Source organism: Osmerus eperlanus, unplaced genomic scaffold (genome assembly GCF_963692335.1).
Source record: "Osmerus eperlanus unplaced genomic scaffold, fOsmEpe2.1 SCAFFOLD_490, whole genome shotgun sequence".
NCBI lineage: Eukaryota > Metazoa > Chordata > Actinopteri > Osmeriformes > Osmeridae > Osmerus > Osmerus eperlanus.
In genome coordinates, this window is record NW_026911275.1 from 5,001 (window position 1) to 21,038 (window position 16,038).

The 16,038-nt window shown below is 62.6% G+C and overlaps 1 protein-coding gene across 1 annotated transcript in view; it reads left to right on the plus strand.

Moving 5' to 3' along the window:
- Positions 1-13,180, plus strand: part of LOC134015823 (rap1 GTPase-activating protein 1-like) — a gene marked incomplete at its 3' end in the record, with an annotated part of 17,076 nt that extends 3,896 nt beyond the window's left edge. The window contains exons 5-13 of the mRNA XM_062455356.1: positions 7,686-7,764; positions 7,998-8,051; positions 8,296-8,379; positions 8,735-8,835; positions 9,594-9,723; positions 12,001-12,156; positions 12,408-12,479; positions 12,706-12,792; positions 13,019-13,180. Of these exons, the coding sequence (XP_062311340.1) occupies positions 7,686-7,764; positions 7,998-8,051; positions 8,296-8,379; positions 8,735-8,835; positions 9,594-9,723; positions 12,001-12,156; positions 12,408-12,479; positions 12,706-12,792; positions 13,019-13,180 (925 nt within the window). The remainder of the gene's footprint in view (positions 1-7,685; positions 7,765-7,997; positions 8,052-8,295; positions 8,380-8,734; positions 8,836-9,593; positions 9,724-12,000; positions 12,157-12,407; positions 12,480-12,705; positions 12,793-13,018) is intronic.
- Between the last annotated feature and the right edge of the window lie 2,858 nt (positions 13,181-16,038).

Here is a 16,038-nt window from a genome sequence, read left to right on the forward strand (position 1 = left end):
GGACTGGAGGGACTGGAGGGGGCTGGAGGGGGCTGGAGGGACTGGAGGGGGCTGGAGGGGCTGGAGGGGGCTGGAGGGGCTGGAGGGGCTGGAGGGACTGGAGGGGGCTGGAGGGGCTGGAGGGACTGGAGGGGGCTGGAGGGGCTGGAGGGGCTGGAGGGGCTGGAGGACTGGAGGGACTGGAGGGGCTGGAGGGGCTGGAGGGGCTGGAGGGGCTGGAGGGGCTGGAGGGGGCTGGAGGGACTGGAGGGGCTGGAGGGACTGGAGGGACTGGAGGGGGCTGGAGGGGGCTGGAGGGACTGGAGGGGGCTGGAGGGGCTGGAGGGGGCTGGAGGGGCTGGAGGGGCTGGAGGGACTGGAGGGGGCTGGAGGGGCTGGAGGACTGGAGGGGCTGGAGGGGCTGGAGGGGGCTGGAGGGACTGGAGGGGGCTGGAGGGGCTGGAGGGACTGGAGGGACTGGAGGGGCTGGAGGGGGCTGGAGGGACTGGAGGGGCTGGAGGGGGCTGGAGGGGCTGGAGGGACTGGAGGGACTGGAGGGGCTGGAGGGGCTGGAGGGGGCTGGAGGGGCTGGAGGGGGCTGGAGGGGGCTGGAGGGGCTGGAGGGGGCTGGAGGGGCTGGAGGGGGCTGGAGGGGGCTGGAGGGGGCTGGAGGGGCTGGAGGGGGCTGGAGGGGCTGGAGGGGGCTGGAGGGGGCTGGAGGGACTGGAGGGGCTGGAGGGGCTGGAGGGACTGGAGGGGCTGGAGGGGCTGGAGGGGAAGGAGGGGCTGGAGGGACTGGAGGGGGCTGGAGGGACTGGAGGGGCTGGAGGGACTGGAGGGGCTGGAGGGGGCTGGAGGGGGCTGGAGGGACTGGAGGGACTGGAGGGGAAGGAGGGGCTGGAGGGACTGGAGGGGGCTGGAGGGACTGGAGGGGCTGGAGGGACTGGAGGGGCTGGAGGGGGCTGGAGGGGGCTGGAGGGGGAAGGAGGGGCTGGAGGGACTGGAGGGGCTGGAGGGACTGGAGGGACTGGAGGGGGCTGGAGGGGGCTGGAGGGACTGGAGGGGCTGGAGGGGCTGGAGGGGGCTGGAGGGGGCTGGAGGGGGCTGGAGGGGGCTGGAGGGACTGGAGGGACTGGAGGGACTGGAGGGGGCTGGAGGGGCTGGAGGGGCTGGAGGGGCTGGAGGGACTGGAGGGACTGGAGGGGCTGGAGGGGCTGGAGGGGCTGGAGGGGGCTGGAGGGGCTGGAGGGGCTGGAGGGGCTGGAGGGACTGGAGGGGCTGGAGGGGGCTGGAGGGGCTGGAGGGGCTGGAGGGACTGGAGGGGCTGGAGGGGCTGGAGGGGCTGGAGGGACTGGAGGGGCTGGAGGGGGCTGGAGGGGGCTGGAGGGACTGGAGGGGCTGGAGGGGGCTGGAGGGGCTGGAGGGACTGGAGGGACTGGAGGGGACTGGAGGGGGCTGGAGGGGCTGGAGGGGCTGGAGGGACTGGAGGGGCTGGAGGGGGCTGGAGGGGGCTGGAGGGACTGGAGGGGCTGGAGGGACTGGAGGGGCTGGAGGGCTGGAGGGGGCTGGAGGGGCTGGAGGGACTGGAGGGACTGGAGGGGCTGGAGGGGCTGGAGGGGCTGGAGGGGCTGGAGGGGCTGGAGGGACTGGAGGGGCTGGAGGGGCTGGAGGGGGCTGGAGGGACTGGAGGGGGCTGGAGGGACTGGAGGGACTGGAGGGGCTGGAGGGGCTGGAGGGGCTGGAGGGACTGGAGGGGCTGGAGGGGCTGGAGGGGGCTGGAGGGACTGGAGGGGGCTGGAGGGACTGGAGGGACTGGAGGGGCTGGAGGGGGCTGGAGGGGCTGGAGGGACTGGAGGGACTGGAGGGGCTGGAGGGACTGGAGGGACTGGAGGGGCTGGAGGGGCTGGAGGGACTGGAGGGGCTGGAGGGGCTGGAGGGACTGGAGGGGCTGGAGGGACTGGAGGGGCTGGAGGGGCTGGAGGACTGGAGGGGCTGGAGGACTGGAGGGGCTGGAGGGACTGGAGGGGCTGGAGGGGCTGGAGGGACTGGAGGGGCTGGAGGGGCTGGAGGGGCTGGAGGGGGCTGGAGGGGCTGGAGGGACTGGAGGGACTGGAGGGACTGGAGGGACTGGAGGGGCTGGAGGACTGGAGGGGCTGGAGGGGCTGGAGGGGCTGGAGGGGCTGGAGGGGCTGGAGGGGCTGGAGGGGCTGGAGGGGCTGGAGGGACTGGAGGGGCTGGAGGGACTGGAGGGGCTGGAGGGACTGGAGGGGCTGGAGGACTGGAGGGACTGGAGGGACTGGAGGGACTGGAGGGGCTGGAGGGGGCTGGAGGACTGGAGGGACTGGAGGGACTGGAGGGACTGGAGGGGCTGGAGGGGCTGGAGGGGCTGGAGGGGCTGGAGGACTGGAGGGGCTGGAGGGGCTGGAGGGGCTGGAGGACCGGAGGGGCTGGAGGGACTGGAGGGGCTGGAGGACTGGAGGGGGCTGGAGGGGCTGGAGGGACTGGAGGGACTGGAGGGGCTGGAGGGGCTGGAGGGACTGGAGGGGCTGGAGGGGGCTGGAGGGGCTGGAGGGACTGGAGGGACTGGAGGGGCTGGAGGGGGCTGGAGGGGCTGGAGGGACTGGAGGGACTGGAGGGACTGGAGGACTGGAGGGGCTGGAGGGACTGGAGGGGCTGGAGGGACTGGAGGGGCTGGAGGGGCTGGAGGGGCTGGAGGGACTGGAGGGACTGGAGGGACTGGAGGGACTGGAGGGGCTGGAGGGGCTGGAGGGGCTGGAGGGGCTGGAGGACTGGAGGGGCTGGAGGGGCTGGAGGGGCTGGAGGACCGGAGGGGCTGGAGGGACTGGAGGGGCTGGAGGGGCTGGAGGGGGCTGGAGGGGCTGGAGGGACTGGAGGGACTGGAGGGACTGGAGGGGCTGGAGGACTGGAGGGACTGGAGGGGCTGGAGGGACTGGAGGGGGCTGGAGGGACTGGAGGGGGCTGGAGGGGGCTGGAGGGGGCTGGAGGGACTGGAGGGGCTGGAGGGGCTGGAGGGACTGGAGGGGCTGGAGGGGCTGGAGGGGAAGGAGGGGCTGGAGGGACTGGAGGGGGCTGGAGGGACTGGAGGGGCTGGAGGGACTGGAGGGGCTGGAGGGGCTGGAGGGGGCTGGAGGGACTGGAGGGACTGGAGGGGAAGGAGGGGCTGGAGGGACTGGAGGGGGCTGGAGGGACTGGAGGGGCTGGAGGGGGCTGGAGGGGGCTGGAGGGGGAAGGAGGGGCTGGAGGGACTGGAGGGGGCTGGAGGGACTGGAGGGGCTGGAGGGGGCTGGAGGGGGCTGGAGGGGGAAGGAGGGGCTGGAGGGACTGGAGGGGGCTGGAGGGACTGGAGGGGCTGGAGGGGGCTGGAGGGGGCTGGAGGGGGCTGGAGGGACTGGAGGGACTGGAGGGACTGGAGGGGGCTGGAGGGGGCTGGAGGGGGCTGGAGGGACTGGAGGGGCTGGAGGGGCTGGAGGGACTGGAGGGGGCTGGAGGGGGCTGGAGGGGGCTGGAGGGGGCTGGAGGGACTGGAGGGACTGGAGGGACTGGAGGGGGCTGGAGGGGGCTGGAGGGGGCTGGAGGGACTGGAGGGGCTGGAGGGGCTGGAGGGGGCTGGAGGGGGCTGGAGGGGGCTGGAGGGGGCTGGAGGGACTGGAGGGACTGGAGGGACTGGAGGGGGCTGGAGGGGCTGGAGGGGCTGGAGGGGCTGGAGGGACTGGAGGGACTGGAGGGGCTGGAGGGGCTGGAGGGGCTGGAGGGGGCTGGAGGGGCTGGAGGGGCTGGAGGGGCTGGAGGGACTGGAGGGGCTGGAGGGGGCTGGAGGGGCTGGAGGGACTGGAGGGACTGGAGGGGCTGGAGGGACTGGAGGGACTGGAGGGGGCTGGGGGGGCTGGAGGGGCTGGAGGGGCTGGAGGGGCTGGAGGGGCTGGAGGGACTGGAGGGGCTGGAGGGGGCTGGAGGGGGCTGGAGGGACTGGAGGGGCTGGAGGGGGCTGGAGGGGCTGGAGGGACTGGAGGGGCTGGAGGGGCTGGAGGGGCTGGAGGGACTGGAGGGGCTGGAGGGGCTGGAGGGGCTGGAGGGACTGGAGGGGCTGGAGGGGGCTGGAGGGGGCTGGAGGGACTGGAGGGGCTGGAGGGGGCTGGAGGGGCTGGAGGGACTGGAGGGACTGGAGGGGCTGGAGGGGCTGGAGGGACTGGAGGGGCTGGAGGGGGCTGGAGGGGGCTGGAGGGACTGGAGGGGCTGGAGGGACTGGAGGGGCTGGAGGGCTGGAGGGGGCTGGAGGGGCTGGAGGGACTGGAGGGACTGGAGGGGCTGGAGGGGCTGGAGGGGCTGGAGGGGCTGGAGGGGCTGGAGGGACTGGAGGGGCTGGAGGGGCTGGAGGGGGCTGGAGGGACTGGAGGGGGCTGGAGGGACTGGAGGGACTGGAGGGGCTGGAGGGGCTGGAGGGGCTGGAGGGACTGGAGGGGCTGGAGGGGCTGGAGGGGGCTGGAGGGACTGGAGGGGGCTGGAGGGACTGGAGGGACTGGAGGGGCTGGAGGGGGCTGGAGGGGCTGGAGGGACTGGAGGGGCTGGAGGGGGCTGGAGGGGCTGGAGGGACTGGAGGGGCTGGAGGGACTGGAGGGACTGGAGGGGCTGGAGGGACTGGAGGGGCTGGAGGGGCTGGAGGGACTGGAGGGGCTGGAGGGGCTGGAGGGACTGGAGGGGCTGGAGGGACTGGAGGGGCTGGAGGGGCTGGAGGACTGGAGGGGCTGGAGGACTGGAGGGGCTGGAGGGACTGGAGGGGCTGGAGGGGCTGGAGGGACTGGAGGGGCTGGAGGGGCTGGAGGGGCTGGAGGGGGCTGGAGGGGCTGGAGGGACTGGAGGGACTGGAGGGACTGGAGGGGCTGGAGGACTGGAGGGGCTGGAGGGGCTGGAGGGGCTGGAGGGGCTGGAGGGGCTGGAGGACTGGAGGGGCTGGAGGGGCTGGAGGGGCTGGAGGGGCTGGAGGGGCTGGAGGGGCTGGAGGGACTGGAGGGGCTGGAGGGACTGGAGGGGCTGGAGGACTGGAGGGGCTGGAGGGACTGGAGGGACTGGAGGGGCTGGAGGGGCTGGAGGGGCTGGAGGGGCTGGAGGACTGGAGGGGCTGGAGGGGCTGGAGGGGCTGGAGGACCGGAGGGGCTGGAGGGACTGGAGGGGCTGGAGGGGCTGGAGGACTGGAGGGGGCTGGAGGGGCTGGAGGGACTGGAGGGACTGGAGGGGCTGGAGGGACTGGAGGGGCTGGAGGGGGCTGGAGGGGCTGGAGGGACTGGAGGGGCTGGAGGGACTGGAGGACTGGAGGGGCTGGAGGGACTGGAGGGGCTGGAGGGACTGGAGGGGCTGGAGGGGCTGGAGGGGCTGGAGGGACTGGAGGGGCTGGAGGGACTGGAGGGGCTGGAGGGACTGGAGGGGCTGGAGGACTGGAGGGACTGGAGGGACTGGAGGGACTGGAGGGGCTGGAGGGGCTGGAGGGGCTGGAGGGGCTGGAGGACTGGAGGGGCTGGAGGGGCTGGAGGGGCTGGAGGACCGGAGGGGCTGGAGGGACTGGAGGGGCTGGAGGGGCTGGAGGGGGCTGGAGGGGCTGGAGGGACTGGAGGGACTGGAGGGACTGGAGGGGCTGGAGGACTGGAGGGACTGGAGGGACTGGAGGGGCTGGAGGGGCTGGAGGGGGCTGGAGGGGCTGGAGGGACTGGAGGACTGGAGGGGCTGGAGGGGCTGGAGGGACTGGAGGGGCTGGAGGGACTGGAGGGGCTGGAGGGGCTGGAGGGACTGGAGGGACTGGAGGGACTGGAGGGGCTGGAGGACTGGAGGGACTGGAGGGACTGGAGGGACTGGAGGGGCTGGAGGGGCTGGAGGGGCTGGAGGGGCTGGAGGACTGGAGGGGCTGGAGGGGCTGGAGGGGGCTGGAGGGACTGGAGGGGGCTGGAGGGGCTGGAGGGGGCTGGAGGGGCTGGAGGGGCTGGAGGGACTGGAGGGGGCTGGAGGGGCTGGAGGGGCTGGAGGGGCTGGAGGACTGGAGGGGCTGGAGGGGCTGGAGGGGGCTGGAGGGACTGGAGGGGGCTGGAGGGGCTGGAGGGACTGGAGGGACTGGAGGGGCTGGAGGGGGCTGGAGGGACTGGAGGGGCTGGAGGGGGCTGGAGGGGCTGGAGGGACTGGAGGGACTGGAGGGGCTGGAGGGGCTGGAGGGGGCTGGAGGGGCTGGAGGGGGCTGGAGGGGGCTGGAGGGGCTGGAGGGGGCTGGAGGGGGCTGGAGGGGGCTGGAGGGGGCTGGAGGGGCTGGAGGGGGCTGGAGGGGCTGGAGGGACTGGAGGGGCTGGAGGGGCTGGAGGGACTGGAGGGGCTGGAGGGGCTGGAGGGGCTGGAGGGACTGGAGGGGCTGGAGGACTGGAGGGGCTGGAGGACTGGAGGGGCTGGAGGGACTGGAGGGGGCTGGAGGGGGCTGGAGGGGGCTGGAGGGGCTGGAGGGGGCTGGAGGGGCTGGAGGGGGCTGGAGGGGGCTGGAGGGGGCTGGAGGGGGCTGGAGGGACTGGAGGGGGCTGGAGGGGGCTGGAGGGGGCTGGAGGGGGCTGGAGGGGGCTGGAGGGGGCTGGAGGGGGCTGGAGGGACTGGAGGGACTGGAGGGGGCTGGAGGGGCTGGAGGGGGCTGGAGGGGACTGGAGGGGGCTGGAGGGGGCTGGAGGGGGCTGGAGGGGGCTGGAGGGACTGGAGGGGGCTGGAGGGGGCTGGAGGGGGCTGGAGGGGGCTGGAGGGGGCTGGAGGGGGCTGGAGGGGCTGGAGGGGCTGGAGGGGCTGGAGGGGCTGGAGGGCTAACTCTCAACGTCCCATAAAAGCTGTGATTGAGATGGAGAGCTGTGTGAAGAGCCTAATGGCTGCTCTCTCTCTGAGCATGAAGAGACCTCTTACACGTCGCTAGGTAACAGCTATGCCCACCCACCTACAGTGTGGTCTGCTGATTAGCACCAATTTCCACTCCGCTGGTAAACACACACACGCGCAGACGCACACACAACCTCAAAGACTCACACACACATTCACACAGAAATCAGCTAGCTTCTCCCCAGTCCCAGTGTTCTACCTGAAGGGGATACGAGCAGGCCAGACTGAAACAGCTGCAGGTCTCTGTCACCTGACCCTCGGAAGACACTCACACTGTGTCTGTGAGTGTGTGCGTGTCTGTGAGTGTGTGTCGTTTCTGTGACTGTGTTTCTATGGAGAAAGTGTGTGTGTCACCCAGGCTCCACTGTCTCTGGCTGGCTGAGAAGGAGGGGGGGGTATGCAAATGAGCATTGGGTCTGGAGGGAGGCTCCTCCTCAAACTATTTGCATCTCGTTTGCATAATGAGATCGTCAACAGAAAACTCTGGCATCAAAGAGCATCTGAGGTTGTGTGGTAAATAGTGTGGTAAATAAAGCTTCACTGGAGACTCTGTTTGCCTGTCTGCCTGCCTGTCTGAGCACTGCTGCACTGGACACCACCAGTGCCTGCCTGTCTTTCTGCCTGTCTGCCTGAGCACTGCTTCACTAGAGACTGCCTGTCTGACTGACTGGATGACTGCTCCCAAATCATCGTTTTTTTCTCTTCAGGACAAAGGATACTTGTTATTGAATGACTTGTCCAGCTCTCTGTGTGTTTTATGACCAGCTTGCTGACTGTCTATTTTTCTGATCTTGTTTCAGAACCAAGTTAAAAACCTTCCATGATGTCATCCCCATTTCCTGTCTGACTGAGTTCCCCAACGTGGTCCAGATGGCGAAGGTAGGAGCGCTCTCCCAGCCAGTACCATGGTAACGCCAGACACATACCTGAGGTTCAGACCTCGCAAAAACAAAACAAAACTTTTATTTAAATATCGGCAAATATTCCACTGTCCCAGAGTTATGATCTAGGTCACTAGAAGACAGAGTCTGGTTACGGGCCTGTCCAGCAACACCAGTAGATTCCCCTCAGACAGGAAGTGACTCTGCTGTGTTTCCTGTTCCCTCATGCAGCTTGTGTGTGAAGAGGTGAACGTGGACAGGTTCTACCCAGTCCTGTATCCCAAGGTGAGCTCTGGTTTGTAGCATGGAACATTTTCAGGCAGTGGGCTACGTTCTGATCCTGTGATGAACTGGTCACACTGCCTTCTCTAATTTGCTCTCCATTCCTGTCTCTCCACTTCCTGTCTCTCCACTTCCTGTCTCTGAATTCACGGCTTTGTGAACCACCTCTGGTCCTGTTGTCATGGTGTCCTGTCGTCATGGTATCATGGTGTCCTGTTGTCATGGTGTCCTGTTGTACTGTTTCCAGGCATCTAGGCTCATCGTGACGTTTGATGAACATGTCATCAGCAACAACTTCAAGTTCGGAGTCATCTATCAGAAGTTTGGACAGGTAAGCAGAGCGACAGGTATCTATCAGAAGTTTGGACAGGTATCTAGCGGAGAGGGACAGGGTGAAGAAGCAGGTGTTGATAAGTCAACTCAAATCTGTCAGTCAGAGCTTCTGTCACCAGGATAGCTCTATCTGAGTTCTGTCTCCTGGCTTTAGATGTTTAACTTCCTGTCTGCTTTCTTCTGTCTATCACTCTCTGTCTCTGTGACTGTCTTTCCTTCCTTTTCTCTCCATATTTCTCTCTCTCCCATCTCTCTTTTTCTCGCTCCCAATGTCTCTGTCAAAATGTCTCTCCCGATCTCTCTCTCTCTACCAATCTCTATTTCTCCTCTCTCCCCATCTTCCTCTCCTGCAGACATCAGAGGAGGAGCTGTTTGGGAACAGCACCGAGAGTCCTGCTTTTGTGGAGTTCCTGGAGTTCCTCGGCCAGAAGATTGAGCTCCATGACTTTAAAGGGTGAGTTGGCCTTGTGGTCCCATCTCCAGGAGAGTCATATTAAACCCAGGATTCCCCCTGCTCCACACCAGGCCCTGGCCAGGGGAGATGTTGCTGTCTCACACCGCAGTGGACCAGGGAAGGCTCCTGGCAGATGGAGACTCCAACAGTCTGGCTTTGTAGGGTCCCCTCTGAACCAAGTTCCCAGATCAAACTTCCTTTTCATGTAAAACAGAACCATGATGGTTCCAAACTGTTTGATAACGACCCCCCAGTTAGAGGGCGACAGGCCCGGAGCCAGACCCCGGCAGGGTAAACTGCTCTGGCTCTCTGGGTGCAGAAGGCTGTTCCGCTCCTGGGGGGCTGACAGGATGACAAAGTGGACAGGCTGAGTGTCCTTGGCTGCGGCTGTGTGGTGGAGGAGGGGGGGTGTAGGGGCTGGGGCTTCCTAAGGGGACTGTGAGGGCTGTGAAACTCTGTCTTCAGTCTGGTTGTCCTGCCCTGCCATGCTCTGTATTATGTCTTCTGTTGTGCTGTACTCTCCTCAGCGTGGTTCCAGTCTGTATGTGATGTAACGGTATGTAATGTGTGTGTGTGTGTGTGTGTGCATGGTGTGTGTGTGTGTGTGTGTGCATGGTGTGTGTGTGTGTGTGTGTGTGCATGGTGTGTGTGTGTGTGTGTGTGTGCATGGTGTGTGTGTGTGTGTGTGTGTGTGCATGGTGTGTGTGTGTGCATGGTGTGTGTGTGTGTGTGTGCATGGTGTGTGTGGCGTCCCTCAGGTTTCGCGGGGGTCTGGACGTTGCCCACGGCCAGACAGGAACAGAGTCTGTCTACACAAGCTTCCACAGCAAGGAGATCATGCTGCATGTGTCCACCAAGCTTCCCTACACGGAGGGGGACTCCCAGCAGGTACTGGTACCCTTAGTCCTGGCCCTCCTAGACCCTTAGTCCTGGCCCTCCTAGGCCCTTAGTCCTGGCCCTCCTAGGCCCTTAGTCCTGGCCCTCCTAGGCCTTTAGTCCTGGCCCTCCTAGGCCCTTAGTCCTGGCCCTCCTAGACCCTTAGTCCTGGCCCTCCTAGACCCTTAGTCCTGGCCCTCCTAGGCCCTTAGTCCTGGCCCTCTTAGGCCCTTAGTCCTGGCCCTCCTAGGCCCTTAGTCCTGGCCCTCTTAGGCCCTTAGTCCTGGCCCTCTTAGGCCCTTAGTCCTGGCCCTCTTAGGCCCTTAGTCCTGGCCCTCTTAGGCCCTTAGTCCTGGCCCTCCTAGACCCTTAGTCCTGGCCCTCCTAGACCCTTAGTCCTGGCACAAGGCTTGTCTTGGGTTAGTCCTGGCTAGAGGTCAGCGTTGTCTCCAAGGATAATTGCTAGTAGAAAGTCCAACAGAAAAGCCTTCCAGCAGGTCTTACTGTGCTACATCCCTGCTAGGTCTCACAGTGCTCAAGGTCATACATGGAACATGCTGAATCACAGTGCTCAAGGTCATACATGGAACATGCTGAGTCACAGTGCTCAAGGTCATACATGGAACATGCTGAATCACAGTGCTCAAGGTCATACATGGAACATGCTGAGTCACAGTGCTCAAGGTCATACATGGAACATTCTGAGTCACAGTGCTCAAGGTCATACATGGAACATGCTGAGTCACAGTGCTCAAGGTCATACATGGAATATGCTGAGTCACAGTGCTCAAGGTCATACATGGAACATGCTGAGTCACAGTGCTCAAGGTCATACATGGAACATGCTGAGTCACAGTGCTCAAGGTCATACATGGAACATGCTGAGTCACAGTGCCCAAGGTCATACATGGAACATGCTGAGTCACAGTGCTCAAGGTCATACATGGAACATGCTGAGTCACAGTGCTCAAGGTCATACATGGAACATGCTGAGTCACAGTGCTCAAGGTCATACATGGAACATGCTGAGTCACAGTGGCTGGCTGTGGGAAGAGAGAAGCGGTCTACTGTAGCCTGACATGTTTCTCTTCATTAGCAGGTATGCAAAAGTATGACCTGTCCCCCTCTCCTTCACCCTCCCTGCCTCCCTGCCTCCCTCTCCTCCCTCTTTGCCACTTTCCCTCCTCTCTCTCTCTTTCTCTCTTTCTCTGTCCATCTTCCCTCCCTCTCCTCTTGCCTTCTGACCTCTCTCTCTCTCTGTGTCGGTCCATCTGCTCTGAGACATGGTGCCTGTTCTGGTGCCATCTGGCCCTGACTGGACTCCAACACCACTGCCGTAGTCTGTTAGACGAGCAGGGAAACAGACTCACCACCGATGTGGTTCTGAACTACAGTCCCATCACCCCACAACACCATGCTGTAAACAACAAAAACAATGCTGTAAACAACAACACCCTCCTGTAATCAACAACAATACAACACAGTGATGTAAACAGAGAGACAAGGTAGAGAAAGAGAGACCGTGGACTGGTTTTGTGGTCCATCCTGCTTATCACCCCAGGAACTGTGCTCTGATGGACAGCATGGACTGGGACATTACTACTAGCATTATTCAGAACATTTACACCCCTGTGATTATAGCGCTGCACTCACTTCTATCAGGGTTGGATCACAGATGGCAGATAGCTTGCACATGCACATAGACACACACACACACACACACACAGATGCACCAAACACTTAGGCGCACACACACATATACACACCATGAACTGACAGGCAGAGGGAGACATGATCTCTCAAGCCCTGAATATAAATGTTGCCTCTATTGTATTGTTCATACAAAGCCTGTAATTTACAGCAGCACTTTGCACTGTACACAGTCATTAGCAGGGTGGTTATCAGCTGGTGGTTTCTCATTGACTGGTGTGAATATCTGGCAGTACATGCAACCAGAGTGCATGATCCCTTACAGGGTGCTATCTGCCAGAGAGCCAGGGCCACATGCTAACTAGCTGCTGATGCTGGACTGTTATCTATCATGGGGAAGGAAGATGGTCATGCATTTCCATCATCAGCTGGCTGTAAATATTCCTCTCTACCAGCCATCTAAGCCATGGTGTTTGAACCTGCTGGTGGATGTAGTTATGTAGTTATGTATTTAAGGGTTAGTTAGATTTTTTTATGGTCATCCATGGGGTGCTTGGTGACACAGCTGTGTGTGTGTGTGTCTCTGTGTGTGTGTCTGTGTGTGTGTGTGTGTGTGTCTTACGGTTGCATCATCCCCAGCTGCAGAGGAAGAGGCACATAGGAAATGACATCGTGGCCATCGTGTTCCAGGAGCAGAACACGCCCTTCGTACCCGACATGATAGCGTCTAACTTCCTGCATGCCTACGTGGTGGTGCAAGTGGAGAATGCGGGCTCAGAAAACGTCCTCTACAAGGTGGGAATGCTCTGCAGGGGGGCTAGCGCTCTGCAGGGGGGCTAGCGCTCTGCAGGGGGGCTAGCGCTCTGCAGGGGGGCTAGCGCTCTGCAGGGGGGCTAGCCTCACCGTGCTGGGAGCAGGCGCTCTACATTATCCTAATCTGGGATTAAGATTCAAATCTGGATGCTGTCTGAGAGAGGTGACCTCTGGGCAGTTTTTGTCCTTCACTGATGAATGGGCTAACATCCTCCCTCCTCCTCCTCCTCCAGGTTTCCGTAACAGCCAGAGATGATGTGCCTTTCTTTGGCCCTGCTCTACCTGACCCTGCCATTTTTAGAAAGGTCAGAGGTCAACCAAGCATCCAGTCTGCCAACAGCAGACAACACTTGGAGAACTGTGTGGACCCCTCCACTAAGAGATCTGTCTCTGATTCCTCCCCCTCTCACCTTCCTCTCCTCCCCCTATTCTTCCTCCTCTTCCTCCTCCTACTCTTCCTCCCCCTCTCCTCCTCCTTCCCGTCTCCTCCTCCTCCCCCTCTCCTCTTCCTCCTCTTCCTACTGTGTGCAGGGTCCAGAGTTCCATGAGTTTCTCTTCACTAAACTGATTAATGCAGAGTATGCATGCTGCAAGGCTGAGAAGTTCTCCAAGCTGGAGGTAAGACGAGTCACCTCACATTCCCCATACAGCCTGTGTGTTTACATGGACTACTTCTGTGTGGGTGTCAGTGTGTGTGCTTTTCAGATTAATTAATGAGCTACACATTTTTATTTATGTCTGTGTGTGTTTGTGTGTGTGTGTGGATGCTGGATGCGTGTGTGTGCTTGCTATGTGTGTGTGTTTGCGTGCTGTGTGTGTGTCTGCGGTGTGTGTGTGTGTGCAGGAACGTACTCGGTCAGCCTTGCTGGAGACATTGTATGAGGAGCTGCACATGAACAGCCAGGCCATGCTGGGTCTGGGGGCGGCCATGCTGGGTCTGGGGGCGGACGACGACAAGCTGGAGAACGGGGGCGGAGGAGGGGGGGGCTTCTTTGAGTCCTTCAAGGTAGGTGACCCCACCCCCAACCCTGCGTCTTGGCTCGGGGGGACAGGACGACGACTCTGACCTCTGACTTTCCATATGCATGAGAGAGCATGAGGATCCAAAGAGGAAGTGATTATTTCTGCTTCCTGCTTTTCTGCTTCCTGCCGGGAGGGATTCTGGGTATTCAGACATGCTGTTAAGGACGTTACTAAACGTTTTTTGAAGAAAAAAAAAGAAAAAAAATATTTCAACCTTTTGGAAAAAAAATATTTTTTCAACCTTTCAACTTCTTAACAAACAGTTTTCTTTTAACAAACAGTAAAAGGAGAAGAGAGACCATGCCACCAAATACAGATTTAAACTAAAGTAATGAGCCTGGCTTGAACATTTAAGAAGTAGAAAGTACAGATATTTGTGCAAAAAATTGAAGGAGTGAAAGAAAAAAGTTGTCAGAAAAATAAATGGACTGATACCAGAAAAATCTACTTGCGTACAGTAACAAAGTATTTATACTCTGCAATGAAGTAGCAGTACTTCAGGGGGGCCCTCCAGGGGGTGTAGTAAGGTGGTGGAGGGGGGCCCTTCAGGGGGTGTAGTAAGGTGCTGGAGGGGGGTCCTCCAGGGGGTGTAGTAAGGTGCTGGAGGGGGGTCCTCCAGGGGGTGTAGTAAGGTGCTGGAGGGGGGTCCTCCAGGGGGTGTAGTAAGGTGCTGGAGGGGGGCCCTCCAGGGGGTGTAGTAAGGTGCTGGAGGGGGGTCCTCCAGGGGGTGTAGTAAGGTGCTGGAGGGGGGTCCTCCAGGGGGTGTAGTAAGGTGCTGGAGGGGGGCCCTCCAGGGGGTGTAGTAAGGTGGTGGAGGGGGGTCCTCCAGGGGGTGTAGTAAGGTGGTGGAGGGGGGCCCTCCAGGGGGTGTAGTAAGGTGCTGGAGGGGGGTCCTCCAGGGGGTGTAGTAAGGTGCTGGAGGGGGGTCCTCCAGGGGGTGTAGTAAGGTGCTGGAGGGGGGCCCTCCAGGGGGTGTAGTAAGGTGCTGGAGGGGGGTCCTCCAGGGGGTGTAGTAAGGTGCTGGAGGGGGGCCCTCCAGGGGGTGTAGTAAGGTGCTGGAGGGGGGTCCTCCAGGGGGTGTAGTAAGGTGCTGGAGGGGGGTCCTCCAGGGGGTGTAGTAAGGTGCTGGAGGGGGGCCCTCCAGGGGGTGTAGTAAGGTGGTGGAGGGGGGTCCTCCAGGGGGTGTAGTAAGGTGGTGGAGGGGGGCCCTCCAGGGGGTGTAGTAAGGTGCTGGAGGGGGGTCCTCCAGGGGGTGTAGTAAGGTGCTGGAGGGGGGTCCTCCAGGGGGTGTAGTAAGGTGCTGGAGGGGGGCCCTCCAGGGGGTGTAGTAAGGTGCTGGAGGGGGGTCCTCCAGGGGGTGTAGTAAGGTGCTGGAGGGGGGTCCTCCAGGGGGTGTAGTAAGGTGGTGGAGGGGGGTCCTCCAGGGGGTGTAGTAAGGTGGTGGAGGGGGGCCCTCCAGGGGGTGTAGTAAGGTGGTGGAGGGGGGCCCTCCAGGGGGTGTAGTAAGGTGCTGGAGGGGGGTCCTCCAGGGGGTGTAGTAAGGTGGTGGAGGGGGGCCCTCCAGGGGGTGTAGTAAGGTGGTGGAGGGGGGCCCTCCAGGGGGTGTAGTAAGGTGGTGGAGGGGGGCCCTCCAGGGGGTGTAGTAAGGTGCTGGAGGGGGGTCCTCCAGGGGGTGTAGTAAGGTGCTGGAGGGGGGTCCTCCAGGGGGTGTAGTAAGGTGCTGGAGGGGGGTCCTCCAGGGGGTGTAGTAAGGTGCTGGAGGGGGGTCCTCCAGGGGGTGTAGTAAGGTGGTGGAGGGGGGCCCTCCAGGGGGTAAAGTAAGGTGCTGGAGGGGGGTCCTCCAGGGTGTGTAGTAAGGTGGTGGAGGGGGGCCCTCCAGGGGGTGTAGTAAGGTGGTGGAGGGGGGCCCTCCAGGGGGTGTAGTAAGGTGCTGGAGGGGGGTCCTCCAGGGGGTGTAGTAAGGTGGTGGAGGGGGGCCCTCCAGGGGGTGTAGTAAGGTGCTGGAGGGGGGTCCTCCAGGGGGTGTAGTAAGGTGGTGGAGGGGGGCCCTCCAGGGGGTGTAGTAAGGTGCTGGAGGGGGGTCCTCCAGGGGGTGTAGTAAGGTGGTGGAGGGGGGCCCTCCAGGGGGTGTAGTAAGGTGCTGGAGGGGGGTCCTCCAGGGGGTGTAGTAAGGTGCTGGAGGGGGGTCCTCCAGGGGGTGTAGTAAGGTGGTGGAGGGGGGCCCTCCAGGGGGTGTAGTAAGGTGCTGGAGGGGGGTCCTCCAGGGGGTGTAGTAAGGTGGTGGAGGGGGGCCCTCCAGGGGGTGTAGTAAGGTGGTGGAGGGGGGCCCTCCAGGGGGTGTAGTAAGGTGCTGGAGGGGGGTCCTCCAGGGGGTGTAGTAAGGTGGTGGAGGGGGGTCCTCCGGGGGAACAGTAATGACCATTTATTAGAGACTTGGTGAGGCCTGCATGCATCTCTCCTGCTGTCATTGGTTCACTATTGGGCTCCTTCTCATCCTCTCTCTCACTCCCCCCATCTCTCTCTCTCTCTCACTCCCCCCATCTCTCTCTCTCTCTCTCTCTCTCTCTCTCTCACTCCCCCATCTCTCTCTCTCTCTCTCTCTCTCTCTCTCTCTCTCTCTCTCACTCCCCCCATCTCTCTCTCTCTCACTCCCCCCATCTCTCTCTCTCTCTGTCTGTCTGGCCCTGACTACCCCCTAGTGTTCAGACGTGGTAGCGCCACCTATCTCCTCTTCTGTCCTAGCCTCTAAGTGGATGGTGTTAGGTCTCAGGCTCGAGAAAGTTTCATGTTCTAGAGGGTTCCGGGTTTTAGAGGGTTCCGGGTTCTAGAGGGTTCCGGGTC